The sequence below is a fragment of the Pelophylax lessonae genome, assembly GCF_965119305.1.
Source record: "Pelophylax lessonae genome assembly, chromosome: 3".
In the NCBI taxonomy this organism is placed as follows: Eukaryota; Metazoa; Chordata; class Amphibia; order Anura; family Ranidae; genus Pelophylax; species Pelophylax lessonae.
Window position 1 is genome coordinate 645,758,828 of NC_138770.1, and position 20,618 is coordinate 645,779,445.

The 20,618-nt window shown below is 43.6% G+C and overlaps 1 protein-coding gene across 2 annotated transcripts in view; it reads right to left on the reverse strand.

Moving 5' to 3' along the window:
* KCNK12 (potassium two pore domain channel subfamily K member 12) overlaps positions 1 to 19,517 on the reverse strand; it is a gene marked incomplete at its 3' end in the record, with an annotated part of 295,014 nt that extends 275,497 nt beyond the window's left edge. For both annotated transcript variants that reach the window (XM_082252341.1, XM_082252342.1), the window contains exon 1: positions 18,975 to 19,517. In XM_082252341.1, the coding sequence (XP_082108467.1) occupies positions 18,975 to 19,317 (343 nt within the window). In that variant the 5' untranslated portion in view covers positions 19,318 to 19,517. The remainder of the gene's footprint in view (positions 1 to 18,974) is intronic.
* Between the last annotated feature and the right edge of the window lie 1,101 nt (positions 19,518 to 20,618).

The window sequence follows — 20,618 nt, forward strand, 5'->3', positions numbered from 1 at the left end:
ACCACACTAGGCCCCAATTACTATTGTTTGTACCCCTAAAAGGCTAGATGAGGAGTAGGGGGGGTATGGAACAGGCAGCACCCTCAAACCTTCAGAAGTATGAGATGAACCCCAACAACTTGGAAAGGTGGATCTCTCTCACACGTACCAACACAGACTATCCCCCAATTTAACTGATCCCCAAAGGTTTTTGATTAAATAGCGGAATAGAAAATATGATCCAAAAAAAGTGTATGTATATCACACGTACACAACCACACTAGGCCCCAATTACTATTGTTTGTACCCCTAAAAGGCTAGATGAGGAGTAGGGGGGGGTATGGAACAGGCAGCACCCTCAAACCTTCAGAAGTATGAGATGAACCCCAACAACTTGGAAAGGTGGATCTCTCTCACACGTACCAACACAGACTATCCCCCAATTTAACTGATCCCCAAAGGTTTTTGATTAAATAGCGGAATAGAAAATATGATCCAAAAAAAGTGTATGTATATCACACGTACACAACCACACTAGGCCCCAATTACTATTGTTTGTACCCCTAAAAGGCTAGATGAGGAGTAGGGGGGGTATGGAACAGGCAGCACCCTCAAACCTTCAGAAGTATGAGATGAACCCCAACAACTTGGAAAGGTGGATCTCTCTCACACGTACCAACACAGACTATCCCCCAATTTAACTGATCCCCAAAGGTTTTTGATTAAATAGCGGAATAGAAAATATGATCCAAAAAAAGTGTATGTATATCACACGTACACAACCACACTAGGCCCCAATTACTATTGTTTGTACCCCTAAAAGGCTAGGAGTAGGGGGGAGTATGGAACAGGCAGCACCCTCAAACCTTCAGAAGTATGAGATGAACCCCAACAACTTGGAAAGGTGGATCTCTCTCACACGTACCAACACAGACTATCCCCCAATTTAACTGATCCCCAAAGGTTTTTGATTAAATAGCGGAATAGAAAATATGATCCAAAAAAAGTGTATGTATATCACACGTACACAACCACACTAGGCCCCAATTACTATTGTTTGTACCCCTAAAAGGCTAGATGAGGAGTAGGGGGAGTATGGAACAGGCAGCACCCTCAAACCTTCAGAAGTATGAGATGAACCCCAACAACTTGGAAAGGTGGATCTCTCTCACACGTACCAACACAGACTATCCCCCAATTTAACTGATCCCCAAAGGTTTTTGATTAAATAGCGGAATAGAAAATATGATCCAAAAAAAGTGTATGTATATCACACGTACACAACCACACTAGGCCCCAATTACTATTGTTTGTACCCCTAAAAGGCTAGATGAGGAGTAGGGGGGGTATGGAACAGGCAGCACCCTCAAACCTTCAGAAGTATGAGATGAACCCCAACAACTTGGAAAGGTGGATCTCTCTCACACGTACCAACACAGACTATCCCCCAATTTAACTGATCCCCAAAGGTTTTTGATTAAATAGCGGAATAGAAAATATGATCCAAAAAAAGTGTATGTATATCACACGTACACAACCACACTAGGCCCCAATTACTATTGTTTGTACCCCTAAAAGGCTAGATGAGGAGTAGGGGGGGTATGGAACAGGCAGCACCCTCAAATCTTCAGAAGTATGAGATGAACCCCAAAAACTTGGAAAGGTGGATCTCTCTCACACGTACCAACACAGACTATCCCCCAATTTAACTGATCCCCAAAGGTTTTTGATTAAATAGCGGAATAGAAAATATGATCCAAAAAAAGTGTATGTATATCACACGTACACAACCACACTAGGCCCCAATTACTATTGTTTGTACCCCTAAAAGGCTAGATGAGGAGTAGGGGGGGTATGGAACAGGCAGCACCCTCAAACCTTCAGAAGTATGAGATGAACCCCAACAACTTGGAAAGGTGGATCTCTCTCACACGTACCAACACAGACTATCCCCCAATTTAACTGATCCCCAAAGGTTTTTGATTAAATAGCGGAATAGAAAATATGATCCAAAAAAAGTGTATGTATATCACACGTACACAACCACACTAGGCCCCAATTACTATTGTTTGTACCCCTAAAAGGCTAGATGAGGAGTAGGGGGGGTATGGAACAGGCAGCACCCTCAAACCTTCAGAAGTATGAGATGAACCCCAACAACTTGGAAAGGTGGATCTCTCTCACACGTACCAACACAGACTATCCCCCAATTTAACTGATCCCCAAAGGTTTTTGATTAAATAGCGGAATAGAAAATATGATCCAAAAAAAGTGTATGTATATCACACGTACACAACCACACTGGGCCCCAATTACTATTGTTTGTACCCCTAAAAGGCTAGATGAGGAGTAGGGGGAGTATGGAACAGGCAGCACCCTCAAACCTTCAGAAGTATGAGATGAACCCCAACAACTTGGAAAGGTGGATCTCTCTCACACGTACCAACACAGACTATCCCCCAATTTAACTGATCCCCAAAGGTTTTTGATTAAATAGCGGAATAGAAAATATGATCCAAAAAAAGTGTATGTATATCACACGTACACAACCACACTGGGCCCCAATTACTATTGTTTGTACCCCTAAAAGGCTAGATGAGGAGTAGGGGGAGTATGGAACAGGCAGCACCCTCAAACCTTCAGAAGTATGAGATGAACCCCAACAACTTGGAAAGGTGGATCTCTCTCACACGTACCAACACAGACTATCCCCCAATTTAACTGATCCCCAAAGGTTTTTGATTAAATAGCGGAATAGAAAATATGATCCAAAAAAAGTGTATGTATATCACACGTACACAACCACACTAGGCCCCAATTACTATTGTTTGTACCCCTAAAAGGCTAGATGAGGAGTAGGGGGGGTATGGAACAGGCAGCACCCTCAAACCTTCAGAAGTATGAGATGAACCCCAACAACTTGGAAAGGTGGATCTCTCTCACACGTACCAACACAGACTATCCCCCAATTTAACTGATCCCCAAAGGTTTTTGATTAAATAGCGGAATAGAAAATATGATCCAAAAAAAGTGTATGTATATCACACGTACACAACCACACTAGGCCCCAATTACTATTGTTTGTACCCCTAAAAGGCTAGGAGTAGGGGGAGTATGGAACAGGCAGCACCCTCAAACCTTCAGAAGTATGAGATGAACCCCAACAACTTGGAAAGGTGGATCTCTCTCACACGTACCAACACAGACTATCCCCCAATTTAACTGATCCCCAAAGGTTTTTGATTAAATAGCGGAATAGAAAATATGATCCAAAAAAAGTGTATGTATATCACACGTACACAACCACACTAGGCCCCAATTACTATTGTTTGTACCCCTAAAAGGCTAGATGAGGAGTAGGGGGAGTATGGAACAGGCAGCACCCTCAAATCCCTCAAGTATGAGATTGTGTTCACTGTACCCCACAAAGATTGAGTTCACTGCACCCCACAATGATTGTGTTCACTGCACCCCACAAAGATTGTGTTCACTGCACCTCACAAAGATTGTGTTCACTGTACCCCCCAAAGATTGTGTTCACTGCACCCCACAAAGATTCTGTTCACTGTACCCCACAAAGATTGTGTTCACTGCACCCTAAAAGGATGTTGTTCACTGCACCCCACAAAGATTGTGTTCACTGCACCCTAAAAGGATGTTGTTCACTGCACCCCAAAAAGATTGTGTTCACTGTACCCCCCCAAAGATTGTGTTCACTGCACCCCACAAAGATTGTGTTCACTGCACCCCAAAAAGATTGTGTTCACTGTACCCCCCAAAGATTGTGTTCACTGCACCCCAAAAAGATTGTGTTCACTGTACCCCCCAAAGATTGTGTTCACTGCACCCCACAAAGATTCTGTTCACTGTACCCCACAAAGATTGTGTTCACTGCACCCCAAAAAGATTGTGTTCACTGTACCCCCCCAAAGATTGTGTTCACTGCACCCCACAAAGATTCTGTTCACTGCAGCCCACAAAGGATTTTGTTCACTGCACCCCAAAAAGATTGTGTTCACTGCACCCCAAAAAGGATTTTGATCACTGCACCCCAAAAAGGATGTTGTTCACTGCACCCCAAAAATGATTTTGTTCACTCCACCCCAAAAAGATTGTGTTCACTGCACCCCACAAAGATTGTGTTCACTGCACCCCAAAAAGATTGTGTTCACTGTACCCCCCAAAGATTGTGTTCACTGCACCCCACAAAGATTCTGTTCACTGTACCCCACAAAGATTGTGTTCACTGCACCCCAAAAAAGATTGTGTTCACTGCACCCCAAAAAGGATGTTGTTCACTGTACCCCAAAAAGGATGTTGTTCACTCCACCCCAAAAAGATTGTGTTCACTGCACCCCACAAAGATTGTGTTCACTGCACCCCAAAAAGATTGTGTTCACTGCACCCCAAAAATGATTTTGTTCACTGCACCCCAAAAAGGATTTTGTTCACTGCACCCCAAAAAGGATGTTGTTCACTCCACCCCAAAAAGATTGTGTTCACTGCACCCCAAAAAGATTGTGTTCACTGCACCCCACAAAGGATTTTGTTCACTGCACCCCAAAAAGATTGTGTTCACTGCACCCCAAAAAGGATGTTGTTCACTGCACCCCAAAAATGATTTTGTTCACTGCACCCCAAAAAGATTGTGTTCACTGCACCCCACAAAGGATTTTGTTCACTGCACCCCACAAAGATTGTGTTCACTGCACACCAAAAAGGATTGTGTTCACTGCACCCCAAAAAGATTTTGTTCACTGCACCCCAAAAAGATTGTGTTCACTGCAGCCCAAAAAGATTGTGTTCACTGCAGCCCAAAAAGATTGTGTTCACTGCAGCCCAAAAAGATTGTGTTCACTGCAGCTCACACACAGAAAAATGGATGTGGATCACTGACACCTGCCTATCTCCAATCCCACACCACACAGCAATATCGATTGTAGTTTGTAGAACACAGTTTCCCTAAAATTCAGCAGACTCTGTCCCTAACAGGATTGAGAAGAGATCGTAGATCAGGATTGAGTGCAGATTCACCCCACCCCCCACACAGCAATATCGATTGTAGTTTGTAGAAGACACTGACCCTATAATTCAGCAGACTCTATCCCTAAAATGCCTACAACTCGCCCTGCCTAAACACTCCGACCTGTCCCTCAATTCTATCCGGACACAAATGGTTTTTTCCTGCCTATCTGTCCCTAATCAGCAGCCAGCACATTGATATGTGCTCTGTCCCTTAGCTAAGCAGCAGAATGACGCTGCTGCGGCGGCTGCCTCGAACTTATAAAGACTTGGTCACATGCTTCAGACGGCCAATCACAGCTACTAAGACATTTGCAGGCATGGCTGGGATGGCTTAAGGCACACCAGTTAAACGATTGTTGATTGGCTGTTGAAAGCCCGCCATGAAAAGAGCGCCAAAGCATGCAAAACCCGGAAATAAAACGACCGAACACGGATTTTTACCCGAACATACAGTAAAGTGTCCGTGTCCGTGTTCGGGTAAAAAAAATCCAATTATTCGGTACGAACACGAATAATACAGTCCGTGTTCGCTCAACACTAATTATTATAAATGATCAATTTTTGATATTTTTGCACTTTTGCACATTGAGATTATTGTATTTTATTTTATTCATTTATTTATTTGTCATTGATTCAATATTGGTGCATATTTATTCACTTATTTATTAATATCAGCTCTCATGTAATAACACATTGAGTAGTAATTTATACACCTACACAATATATTCACTTCCTTGATACCATTTGCTCCTAGGCAGCGCCACCATACCTTTCCTTTTTCCTCAAACTGTTGTACCCCTTAGGGGTATTTAAGGTAGGCAGCAGCCTTTTCGGTCCATTGGATACCCTGGCGCGGAATTTGTATATATTAAAAATGGGGTTAAAACAAGCAGTGAGGAGGCCTGTCATTGACCTCTGAACAATAATCTGAATGTTTATTGCTCTAAATGTACTTTATTTCACCATACATTTGCAGTTTTAGAAAATGTAAAAATCGTAATGAAAATGGATAACAATTAGCAGCTTTAGTTACTTTAAAACACAACGGGCAGCTTGAAAAACATTTACACATTATGGCAATAACTCTTGTAAAGGTGTAGTTCATATCAGGTGACCCACACTCCAGGAGGTACGTTTTGGCTTTAAATTAGGGATAGACCGATTATCGGCAAGGCCGATATATCGGGGGCCGATATGCAGGTTTCCCGATATATCGGTATCGGCCCCGGAACTGGCCAATATTTTTGTGACGTCATTCTGCCTTATTAGGCCGCCTCCCTCGCCTTGGACAGCCTTGTCTGGAGTGTATCACAGTGTATCACAGCCATACACCCACCCACAGCAGCCCGGTGCCAGTCAGCCACCCACATCCACAGGCCAGCCAGCAACAGGCACTGTACCCACGAGCCAGCCAGCCACCCATAGCCCCTGTCCCTGCCAGCCACAGGCACTGTACCAGCCAGCCACCCACAGACACTGTACCAGCCAGCCACCCACAGGCCCTGTACCAGCCAACCAGCCACCCACAGACCCTGTACCAGCCACCCACACACTACAGGGTGCCAGCCAGCTACCCACCACAGGGTGCCAGACAGCCAGCCACCCACAGACACTGTACCGGCCAGCCAGCCACCCACAGACACTGTACCAGCCAGCCAGCCACCCGCAGGCCCTGTACCAGCCACCCACCCACCACAGGGTGCCCGCCAGCTACCCACCACAGGGTGCCAGACAGCCAGCCACCCATAGACAGGGTGCCAGACAGCCAGCCACCTACCACAGGGTGCCAGACAGCCATCCACCACAGGGTTCCAGCCAGCCATCCACCACATGGTGCCAGCAAGCCAGCCACCCACAACAGGGTACCAGCCAGCCACCCACCACAGAGTGCCAGCAAGCCACCCACCCACCACAGGGTTCCAGCCAGCCATCCACCACAGGGTGCCAGCAAGCCAGCCACCCACAACAGGGTACCAGCCAGCCACCCACCACAGGGTGCCAGCAAGCCAGCCATTAAGCATTAAACAAAAATTAACATGTTCAGTACCAGACTTGTGTCAAAAATTGGCTTTATTTTTCAAAACTTTAAATGTACAAAATATCGGCCCATATTGGCCGATACGGATACGTTGTGACCAAAATATCGGTATCGGCCCTGAATAAACCTTATAGGTCTATCCCTACTTTAAAGTGTTACTAAACCCAGGACTCTGCATTCACTATATCTGGTCTCCCACAGTACACAGAACATGGAAATGCAATTATTTTATTAAATATAAAGTGCTAAATATCTTTTCTCATCAGTAGTATGTGACTTCTATCAGTGTCCAGCCGAGCACTGGTAAAGCTTGTAGGAGGAGTATTTTTCACTCTCCTCTGACTGTCCTATGAGGCTGCAGGACCCCTGAACCTTTGTCTAGACAGTGCTGATTGGCCCTGTGCTGATCACATGCATCTCCCCAAAAAAAAAACTCTAGCAATACACACCAAAATGAGCATGTGCATAGTGACTCCTAGGGTTCTTTACTATCAGGAGATGAACTGGGGACAGTAAAAGAAGGGGAGGATAAGAGAAGATCGGATCAAACAGCCTTTTACACAATGCAGAGAATTAACCCCTTAGGTTCCACATTGAGTATAATAAGCATGCTTTACTGATGATGTAAATTACTCTGACGACACGCGTCAGGCGACCTCGGAACGATCAGCACGCCTTACTCACCGCGGTATTCTCATATTGATATGCTCTTAACATTCGCAAAATTGTGAGTATTATTCTTTTTATCCAATAAATGTCAATCCATGCAGTCTGCACTATTGTCCTCCTTCTTTCATTGAGGTATATTGGAGTTGCGTCTGAGGTATCATGAACAGTTCTTGTGGCATATCCCTTCCTGGTCAAATTGTTTGAGTATATACATCGTCCTCTATTTGATCATCATCTGGTAAGCAGTTAGTGTGTACATCACGGCTGGGTGTTTGCTCCATCTAAACTGCACCATTGGGAATTGGGATCTTGCTTCTACTCCTCCTCCTCCATATATTTTATTGGACATTTTGGACTTGTTATTGGACATTTTTTATCTAGTGCTTGGCGCTACTTTATCTCTTTTTTACTGCATATACAGACTGTGCTACTGTTGTTGGTATAGTATAATAGTTGGGTACATAAAGAGAAAATCAGCATGCTACCCCACATATGCCAACGTAGGTCTGTAGTCTTTATATGCAAACATTGCTACTTTTTGCCTTCAGATTGGCTCTACGTGTATATGCGTGTAGAATAAAAGCCTGGTAAGGGAATGCATAGATGGGACTCTGTTAAATATTTATTCCCTACTCTTTTAAGGCTTTTGTTCCATTTCTACTCTGATACTCTTTAATTGCGTAATGAACCACCGTACGTTCTTTGGCTCGGATACTGTTTGTGTCTGAGTCATAACCACATACCTCTGACAGACGGAAGTCTGCCTATTGAATTCTGCAGACGACAGAAAACTTTGAGTCATCTTTTGCCCTCATCAAACGTGTCACTTTAGCTGAAAGAAGCACGGCAACAGAGCAAAGGTGGTGCTACTGACTGCTATCAAATGGTCAACAGACCTACAGAACGTGGCTCAATGAATATTCATAGACTTACTAATAGCAGTCATGCATTTTTATGCAAGTGTTCTATTATCTGTACCAATGCAGGGATTTCTGAGCGGATATCTGTGCAGCTGATGATATACCCTGTTGTCTCCTGTTATCATCCAGTTTGGCCAGCATTAGACATGAGATTATTGCTGGCTGGTGCAGCAGATAACAATCAGATTTGGAAATAATTATAGTCTATAAGCACTCTGGTACTTCTGCAGACCCCCACTGGGGAACTACTCTCAGCAGAAATATCAATTATCCTAAATAGATTTTCAGAGATAAGGTCAGAGACAGGGTGTGAGCTCAATGCAGCAAAAATGATAAGATTGATAAACAGATTTGTTAAATATAAGAGTTTCTACACACATGCACCCCTGTACATCCCTACAGGCACGCACACACAAATATACAGTATATATGTTATAAAATCCGCAAGTGTGCTATACTCTATGCAGGCAACAGCGCTTGCACTAAAAAATGTTCAAAAATGTAAACAAATGGCACCACCAATATAACATATGTGAATGCCTATGCATATGCTAGTGAAACAAAAACCATATATAAAGAATTTGTGTCTAACGCCAGTGCACACTAATACCCAAATGAAAACAGTCCCAACAGAGGCATAACTAGAACCTTCAGGGCCCCAGTGCAAGAAACCATAAAGGGCCCCCCGGGTGCAAAATAGCCTAGCACCGCCCCATACTCACAACTGTATATCTGCAGTGTGATATCCAGAGGCGTAACTAGATCCTTCAGGGCCCCAGTGCAAGAAACCATGAGGGGCCCCTCGGACCCCTGGCCGGGGCCCTTCCCTTCAAGCCTGGGGTTCTTTCCACTGATCCTGGGTCCCTTTACTGTCCTTGCGGGGCCCTTTATTACAGTCCCGCAGCAGGACCCTTTCACAAGTCCTGCAGTGGGCTCCCTTCTTGCCATCTTGGGGCCTCCCCACAGTTCGCAAGTGTGACCTTTGCAATTCTGGAAGTTCACCCACTGGTGTCAGATGTTTTTATTTTTTGGTATTTTAATTGTATTATTTTTTATCATTTTTTTTTATTTTTTTTACAATGTCACTGACTATGACTCTGTCCATTCAGAAAAGGAAGGAGCTGGTAAATTACATATTTACCGACCCCTTCCTGGTTCTCTATTGTGACACATCCCCTGACAGCAGCCGGCAGGAGAGGGAAGAGAGCATAGTGGGGGGGGGGGGGCAGGGGCGTCCCACAGGGGCCCAGAGACAGCAGAACACAAGTGAACTGGTTAGGAGGAGTGGCGGGGGCAGCATACAGAGGAACCAATCTCCTCCATTTTCCTCCTGCGGCTACAAGAGGGAAAAGAAGGACAGTGATTTCTCTACAAGCTGCCCCCGCCGCCGCTCCTATCCAGGTATACAAGGGACCCGCAAAGGCCCCCTGGAGCATGGGGCCCGGTTGCAATTGCAACCCCTGTAGTTACGCCCCTGAGTCCCAAAAAAAGTCCTCCATGTCCTCCAAAGGCTCACTCCTCCAGCCGTGATAGATCAGTGCATCCCACAAAAAGTGATAGCTTTAAACCAAGAAAAGGTGACACCCTGCATGGACAGTGGGTGTAAAAACCCCCACTCACCAGACGGTATTGATCCTCCTTACCATAAGGCAATAGGATCAAAGGAAGCTTTGATGGTCTCCTTGACCAGGATGTAATCTCCAGAATGTGATCTCCAACCGGTCCTTCGAACCCCCTTCTTCACAGTGGATGAGAACTCCAAAATGAATATGTAGGTTAAAAACAAAAATGGAGAGCAGACTCCACCTAGCGTAAAAATGTATATTAGCCTTTATTTAAAGCCCATGTATAGGTGCTAAACATAAAACATTAAAAAACTTCTCTTCTGTGCAGGTTTCTGCATTGTGCAGTGGAAGCAGTGGAAGCCGGACCAGCCGAGTGGCGGTGTGCGTTCCGCCTACACTGAAGTATGTTGCAGCGTGCAACCCCGCGTCCCAGCTTGACACGTTTTAACATCAGTGTGACGTCTTCCCTGATGACGAAACGTATAAAGCTGGGACGCGCGCTGCAACATACTTCGGTGTAGGTGGAACACACACCTCTACTCAGGTGGTCTAACATTGTCTAACCTGTAGGTTTACAACAGCAGCCACTAATTTATTTGTTTGTTTGTTTGTTGGCATGAGTGGTTTTATAATATTTTGCAAATATAAATATATATATATATATATATATATATATATATATATACATATAATACTGGATATATATATATATATATATATATATATATATATATATATATACTCACCAGCCACTTTATTAGGTACACCTTGCAAATAGCGGGTTCCCTTTTGTCCCTTAATTCTTCACGACATAGATTCAACAAGGTGCTGGAAACATTCCTAAGAGATTTTGGTCCATAGTGACATGATAGGATCATGCAGTTGCTTCAGATTTGTCGACTGCACATCCATGATTTGAATCTCCCATTCTACCACATCCCAAAGGTGCTCTATTGGATTGAAATCTGGTGAGTGTGGAGGCCATTGGAGTACGGTGACCTCATTGTCATGTTGAAGAAACCAGTGGTGAGATGATTTGAGCTTTGTGACATGGTGCATTATCCTGCTGGAAGGAGCCATCGGAAGATGGGTACACTGTAGTCATAAAGGGATGGACATGGTCAGCAACAATACTCAGGTAGGTCATAGTGTTTAAACAATGCTCAATTGGTACTAAGGGGCCTAAAGGGTGCCAAGAAAATGTCCTCCGCGCCATTACACCACCACCAGCAGCCTATACCATTGATACAAGGCAGGATGGATCCATGCTTTTATGTTGTTTATGTCAAATTCTGACCCTACTATCTGAATGTCGCAGCTGAAATCAGGACTACTCATACCAGGCAACATTCTTCCAATCTTCTATTGTCCAATTTTGGTGACTCTGTGGGAATTGTAGCCTCTGTTTCCTGTTCTTAGCTGAAAGGAGTTGCACCCGGTGGGGTCTTCTGCTGCTGCTATAGCCCATCTGCTGTAAGGTCGATGTGTTGTGCATTGAGAGATGGTATTTTGCATACCTTGGTTGTAATGAGTGGTTATTTGAGTTACTGTTGCCTTTCTATCATCTCAAACCAGTCTGCCCATTCTCCTCTGACCTCTGACCTCAACAAGGCATTTTCCTCCCCACAACTGCCACTCACTGGATTCTCTTTTTCAAACCCTTCTCTGTAAATCTGAGAGATGTTTGTGGGTGAAAATCCCAGTAGATCAGCAGTTTTTGAAATATTCAGACCAGCCTGTCTGGCACCAACAACTATGCCACATTCTCACTCACTTAACTCCCCTTTCTTCCCCATTCTGATGCTCAGTGTGAACTTCAGCAAGTTGTCTTCACTATGTCTAGATGCCTAAATGCATTGAGTTGCTGCCATGTGATTGGCTGATTAGCAGCTTGTGCTACCAAGCAATTGAACAGGTGTATCTAATAAACTGGCTGGCTAGTGTATATATGTTTATATATATATATTTTTTGTTTTGAGACATTAAATATAAAGGTTGGATTAGGATACACAAATGTATTTTGCTTTGCTATCTCTACATACACGCACAAGTGCGCACACATATGCATAAACACACACAGACATTTTTGCTTTTGCTGTTAATACTTGCATTGCTAGAAAAACTGCTCTAAACCGTACATGCGGGCTTACTTAAAAATACAAACTTAACCCACAGAGGGCACCCTTGGAATCTTTATCTATCTAGTTGCCATAACAATATACAGGAAAATATATCACATTTTGTGAGAATATTTTTCTGAATTGTAACTTTCAGGATAGTTCATATATTTCAGGTATGGACTTATAAATCTAGTGATATGTGTTTATGATATTAAAGGAGCATAACAAGCAAATTTACTTATAATTTTCATTAAAGTTGAACTCCGGGGAAAACAAAAATGCCTCCCTGCAGTGGGGCTGTCCCTGTACTGCAAAGGTAACATGCCTTATAGGTCTAGACTAGAGTATCGCAAAAAGCAGTTTAACTTACCTGATCCTTGGCTCACATAGGCTCCTCCAAGTTGTAAGACTGGCCCCTGCAGCCCTACGCTCCAGTGGTCAGATCAGTGCCATCTTATGAGCATTAAAGGGCCCCGGGCAATGCAGTGCACTGGGGCCCCGCCTACACAATCACCCATTAGAATAAAAATGCAAATTATCGATAAGGCAATATTTATTGGTACAGCAGTGCCAGGCTAATGACAGCTTCCAAGTTTGGCGGCTGGGTCCGGTGAACACACACACACACGGATGGGAGTCAGACTCGATTGTCCTGTGTGCGCCTGTTCCCGTGGAGGCGGACAGGTATTCCTGCAGTTGTGGGCTCCTCCTCCACAGCCCAAGTGGCCTGACAGCAGCGCATGGCCGGCAGGCGCTTGGCACCTGCTAAGTTCGACGGCGGGATGCACACAAGAATTGGGAATAATGCTTGGCTGGGTCACTGGGCAGGTGGAGCCAGGGCCGGGACAAGACCATCCAGCGCCCAAGACAAAGATGCCAAACTGCGCCCCCCTCCATTAGGGTTAGGGTCAGGGCACCCCATTCCTTGCAATAAACCATTGTGCCCAAGGCAACCTCCCCTCCTGCCCACCCCTTGTCAAGGGGCCAGTGGGGCCCCTGGGCAACTGCCCAGCGTGCCCATTTGGTAAGATGGTCCTGGATCAGATGCCTTCTGACATCACCAAGCACAATTCAGGGTCCATAGCCCTGCACTGGATGAGAGGGCACTGAGGGACAGTCCACTGTTGGAAGTGTAGGGAAATGAAGGAGAGCTGATTTTCCTGCCCCCCCCCCCTAAAACTAAACGAGCAAGTAGTGTGGGGGCAGCCCCACTGCAAGGTATGATTTTGTTCTTCCCAGGGAAAGGCTTTAACACATTTTTGTAGTAATTAGCAGTGAAACAATTACATTGGCATGCAGCTCAGATCACACACACTCAGCTACGCTGAGATGTTTATACAGAAGTTCAGAAGTTCAAGTAATCTGTGGCTACCTGTTCTAAATGCAAGATCAGTCTTGCATGGTATTAGCTCTTGCACCAGTCTTGAGAGGCTAATATTGTTTTGCTATTTAAGCAAACCTAAAGTGATATTAAATGTGGTAAAGTATCATTGGGAAATAATAAAAGATACCTCCAGATGCCTATTCATTTCCGTTCTCCTATAGAGCACCCCTGGAGCCCCAAATCCTAAGAAGCTCTGGTATGCTAATATTGGCCATCTACCAAAGATGAGTTTTTTACCTCCTGTGCATCACTATTGGTCCATTACCTTAATGGATAGTTCCAATGGGCAATAGTGAGTCACAGGAGGATCAGGGCGCAGGGCAAGTTCTATGAGCTTGATAAAATGAACATACTTAGCATACCAGAGTGTCCTGATTTCAGAGCTTGAGGGGTTTGCAATAGGAAAATTGTGCTGATTCACAGGCCTCTGGAGGTTCCAGGTATTTCATACAAGCAGCTTTTTCCTACATGTACTACTATTTCATGTTTGCGTTAAAATGGCAAGGCTGACATCAGTGTAGTATAAGGCACACTATATACTGTATGAGAATTTTTTTTAATTTGGCTCTCTCAACCATGGCAAACTAATTTTATAAAACGAATGGAAATATCTTACATACCACAGCCTCCAATAAATACAAACAAGGCCCTTCATGTAATAGTTGTCCTCTCAACAGGCAGACAGAAGCTCAACCAGAGAAATAAATTGGTGCTCATAGTGTGTCACAAGATCAAAGCTTATGTGAATTTGGTTCTCTTTGCCATGGCCAACTAGATTTATAATACTAATGGAAATATCCTATTTGTGAGTCTTCTGTGTAATTATAAGTGAGGGGTTTTCACCTCACACAGCCCCCTAGTAAATAAAAACAGGGCCCACCATCTACTGGTGGTCCTCCCAATAGGAGGAAAGGAGCTTAACCAGTGGAATACATTTTCTCCCATAGCAGGTTACAACAATGGTCCTCAACCCTAGCCTACAGGGCCCACTAACAGGCCAGGTTTGCAAGATAACTGAAATACATCCCAGGTGATATAATTTGCTGCTCAGTGATTGCAGTACTCTAGTCTGCATCTCCCCAAGGTAATACTTAAAATCTGGCCTGTTAGTGGGCCCTGAGGACCGGAGTTGAGGACCACTGGGTTACAACACATGACCAGAGCTTATGTGGATTTAGTTCTTTGTACTAAGGCAAACTAATTTTATAAAACAAATGTATATATCCAATTTTTGGTCCCCCCTGGGATTATATGTGAGGTTTACCTCCTCCCGTAGCCCTTAGTAAACAAAAACAGGGCCCACCATGTACTGGTGGTTCTCTCAATAAACAGACAGGAGCTCAATCAGAGAAATAAACTGTCCATCATAGAGGGCTACAAGAACAGATCTTATGTTAATTTGATTCTCTGAACCACGGCACACTGATTTCATAAAACTAATGGAAATGTATATATATTTGAGTTTCAACACCTACTACAGTCCCTTAGTAAAAAAAAAACAGAGCCCACCATGTACTAATGGTCCTTTCAATCAGTGGCCTGGAGCTCAACCAGAGATTTACATTAGTTCCCATAGCAGAACACAACACAAAACCAGAGCCAATGTGAATTACATTATCTGTACCATGGCAAACTAATGTTATGTCCTCCCTGTAATTATCACTACCTCCATCATTAGCCCTTTAGTAAACAAAAACATGGCACTCTACATCTTGGTGTTACTCTCAATAGACAGACGGGAGCTCAACCAGAGACATAAACTCTCTCATAGAGGGTTACAACACCAGAGCTCATGTGACTTTGGTTCTCTGTACCATGGCAAACTAATTTTATAAAGATAATGGAAATGTTCTATTTGTGTAACTATATGTGAGGTTCACCTCCTCACATAGCCACTTAGTAAACAAAAACAGGAACCACCACGTACTGGTGGTCTCCTCAATAGGTGGACAGGAGCTCACCAGATAAATAAATTAGCTCTCATAGGGGGTTACAACACAAGACCAGAGCCAATGTGGATTAAGTTCTCTGTATCATGACAAACTAGTTTTATAAAGCAAATAGAAATATCTGATTTTATGTCCTCCGTGTAATTATATTTGAGGTTCACCACCTCCCACGGCCCTTTAGTAAACAAAAACATGGCACACCATATCTTGGTGGTTCTCTCAATAGACAGATGAAAATTCAACCAGAGAAACAGACTGTCTCTCATAGAAGATTACAACACCAGATCTTATGTGGATTAGGTTCTAAGTACCATGGAAAACTAAATTTATAAAGATAATGGGAATATTCTATTTGTGGATCCTTTATGTAACTATATGTGAGGTAGCCCACCTCCCACAGCCCCTTAGTGAACAAAAACAGGGACCACCATGTACTGGTGGTCACCTCAATAGGTGGACAGGAGCTCAACCAGAGAAATAAATTGGTTCCATAGCAGATCACAACACAAGAACAGAGCCAATGTGGGTTAAATTCTCTGTATCATGACAAACTAATTTTGTAAAACTAATAGAAATTTCTGCCTTTTATGTCCTCTGTGTAATTAATTATATGTGTGGTTTAGTAAACAAAAACATGGTGTGCCATATCCTGGTGGTTTTCTCAATAGATGAATGGGAACTCAACAAGAAAATAAACTTTCTCTTATTGAGGGTTACCACACCAGATCCCATGTGGATTTGGTTCTCTGTATCATGGCACACTAATTTTATACATATAATGGAAATATCCTATTTGTGGATTCTATGTGTAACTATGTGGGGTTCACAATCTTCCACAGCCCCTTGGTAAACAAAATCAGGGCTCACCATGTACTAGTTGTCCTCCCAATAGGAGGACAGGAACTCAACCAGAGAAATACATTTTCTCCCATAGCAAGTTACAACACAAGACCAGAGCTTAAGTGGATTTAGTTCTTTTAACCTTGGCAAAATAATTTGATAAAACTAATGTAAATATCCAATTTTTGGTGCCCTGAGTAATTACATGTGAGGTTTACCTTCTCCCGTCGCCCTTGGTAAACAAAAACAGGGCCCACCATGTACTGGTGGTTTTCTCCATAAACAGACAGGAGCTCAACAGATAAATAAACTGTCCATCATAGGGGGCTACAAGACCAGATCTTATGTGAATTTAGTTATCTGTACCATCCATGACACATTGCTTTTATAAAACGAATGGAAATGTATATATATGTTAGGTTCACCACCTACCACAGCCCCTTAGTAAAAGAAAACAGGGCCCGCCATGTACTGACAGTCTTTTCAATAAGTGACCTGGAGCTCCATAGCGGATCACAACACAAAACCAGAGCCAATGTGAATTAGATTCTCTGTACCATGGCAAAATAATTTTATGTCCTCCCTGTAATTATATGTGAGGTTCACTACCTCCATCATTAGTCCTTTAATAAACAAAAAACACACTATATCTTGGTGGTACTGTCAATAGACAGATAGGAGCTCAACCAGAGAAATAAGCTGTGTCTCATAGAGAGTTACAACATCAAATCGTATGTGAATTAGGTTCTCTGTATCATGGCAAACTAAATTCATAAAGATAATGGAAATATCCTATTTGTGGATCCTCTATGTAACTATATGTGAGGTTTACCCCTCACATAGCCACTTAGTAAACAAAAACAGGACCACCTTTTATTGGTGGTCTCCTCAATAGGTGAACAGGAGCTCAACCAGAAAAATAAATTGGCTCTCATAGGGGGTCCCAACACAAGACCAGAGCTTATGTGGGTTTTATTTACCATGGCAAACTAATGTTATAAAACATTAACAGAAATACCCTATTTGTGGGTCAGGTCCACCATCTCCAACAGCCCTTTAGTAAACATAATCCAGGTACGCCATGTACTGGTGTACCTTACATTAGGTAGACTGAGCTCAACCACAAAAACACATTGAGGTTGATTTACTAAAACTAAACAGTGCAAAATCTGATGCAGCTGTGCATGGTAGCCAATCAGCTTCTAACTTCAGCTTCTTCAATTAAGCATTGACAAAATGGATGCCTTGAAGCTGGAGAGAGTCCAGAGAAGGGCAACTAAACGAATTAGGGGATTGAAGGACCTTAATTATGAAGAGAGCTTACAAGCGCTTGATTTATTCTCCCTCTAGAGGAGATGCCTGAGAGGGGACATGATAGCGATTTACAAATACCTCAACGGTGATCTCAACATAGAAAAAAAACTATTCAGTCGCAAGGAATGCATGAGGACACGAGGCCATACAATGCGATTAGAGGAGAAGCATTTTAACCTCAGGCTACGCAGGGGGTTCTTTACAGTAAGGGCTACAAGACTGTGGAATTCTCTACCACAAATGGTGGTAATTGCAGGGAGTATGGCTACCTTTAAAAGACTCTTGGACGTACATCTCAAGGATCAAAACATTCAGGGGTATGTGGATGGACTATTGTCTTTATTCAACCTCAACTACTATGTAACTATAAAAGAAAAATAAGCTGGATGTTGATTGGTTTCTTTGCAGAGCTGCAATAGAATTTACACTCTCCAGCGTTACTAATGGCGCTTTTCCACTGCATGGAACCGAACGGTTCGGCTCGCTTTTGTGCATTTCCACTGCTGGTACCGCATGGTATGGTGTAGGAACGGTTCGGTACGGTACGGTACGGCAGCGCTTTTCCACTGCATGGAACCGAACAGTACGGCTCTCAAAAACAGTACCACCTCGATTGTGGTTCCAAGAGGTACCAAACCCGGTACGATAACCCACAATCCTTTGCATGCAGTCACTACTAGCCACTGATTGGTCAGAGAATCCCACCCACCCCGTTGTTATCCCACCCACTTAACTTTAGTACTACTTTAGTGGAAAAGCAAACCATACCGTACCGTACCGAACCGTTCCAACACCGTGCCATGCGGTACCAGCAGTGGCAAAGCAAACCGGGCACAGCAGGGCCAAGCAGGGCTGAGTAGGGCCAAGTAGAGCCGAGCCGGTACTTGCAGTAGAAAAGTGCCATAAATCAACCCCATTGGCTCTCACAGCTGGTCACACCACAAGACAAGATTTTACCAGTAGATATAAAAAAAAAATGTTTTCCAAGACCCTCTTAATTTTACCACATAAAGGTCCAAGTCAAATGAAATTCTCAGTATTTCTGGAAACCCCTTTAAGACCTCCAGACTAATGGTGACCCAACATTGAAAGTCTAAACTTTTACATTTCAACTCATTATTAAAACATCATATCTGTAAACCCAAACCCCTTATATAAAGCAATGTCTTACCTATTGTGGAGACGACAGTCCCTACAAAGTACAGTGCTCCGGTAAAGTCCCACCTTGGTCGGAGGGCATCTGCCCTAATCCCTGCTGCCATGGCTGCTTCATAATCTCGCAGAAAAGACCTGAGCTCCAGGAGGCTGATATTAAAGGACTGGCTGAAGTTCTTTAATATCCTGTCCCATCGGTGGTGGGCCACCAGTTCTGAGGGCCTCTCTATGGTGGAGAAGACTGTGGCCCCAGCGATCAGGTAAAGCACAATGAAGATGGCCAGGAGAAGGAATCGCCCGTTGTCTTCGTTTAGTGGCAGTAAGCAGCAGCAGCTTTTAGTTCTCCTGCTAGACATCATCCAAATTTCAGCACCACCGGGCACCTGGACAGCAACCAGCACTTCATTGGATGGAGAGGCATTGGACCACAATCCATAAGCGATGCTCCAGAGAGGGAATCGATTATCAAATATTAAAAATCCTAATAAAAAGCTTAAAGCTCAGTGCAATTTCTCATTTTTTTACTTGATTTGGAAAGTTTGCACAGAACAGTATGGCATTCCTGGCAGTTGTGACTAACTATCGGTGATAATAAATCACAGCTTTATCCATTGAGTAAGCATGCATATTTAGCTCCTTTGACTTAATAATTAGATATATGAACGAATAAATATTCACAATCCCCTTTCCATAATCCATCTTCATGTGTCTCAGTGTAAATCCACCTTAGTAGTCATCACATGCCTACTATCCATCCCATACAGCTCCAATTATAAAGGACATTTGTAGAGATGGCAAAAAGCATCCATTGCCTTCATCTCGGTCCAATGACCTTTGGAGATCCCCAAGACTTGTCTGGTCCCATCAGCTGCTCCAGCGACAAAGAATAAGGCTCCTTGTAAACTTTTGACATGTGTCATCACCCAAAAAAAATCAAAAACTTTCACATTTATCAAGCCACATAGTGCCTATGACAAGCAGATAAAAAAATACAGAATTTTCAGCAAGTAAAAAAAAAGAAAAAATCCACAGTGGGATAGGAAAGCATAACCAAGATCTCCAGAATTACAAAGGAAAGGGATCACATGCGATTTTTTTGTTACCTTGCCGCTAATGTGATCTGTGTGAGCATATCCTTTACTGCAGGCAAAAAAATACAGTGTGTTGGAGGGGAGCTCTCCAGCAAGGCGTTTTCCTTTGGAATACTTGTGTCTTCATGGAGGCAGAAGCTTGCTCTCTTCTTCTCTGACTTGCTTGCTGTTACATAATCAGCTTGGTGTGCTTTCCCGTGCACTTGGCTCGCTTCAGCACCTTGGAGAGCGCTGCGCTTGTTCTAGTTAGGTCAGCAGTCAGCAAAGCCTATGAAGAGGACGGGGGGTGCTGCAGGCGCTGGATCTCCAGGAGCAGCAACAGCAGCAGCAGCTCTCTATACACACAACGTGCTCTCTCCAATTCAAGGGCTGTTCCTATTCCTTCCTCAGCCCCATTGTCATAAAACGGTGCTGATGAGTGACTAGGAACAGTTGCTGCTACTGGAAGCTGAATAGAATTTTTTTTTTTTTTTTAAATAATCAATAAATTGACTCAATACAGCCAATGATCCTTCATTGCTGAAACCTGGCATACTGCAGGACACATGTGGCCCAACACAGCCAGAACT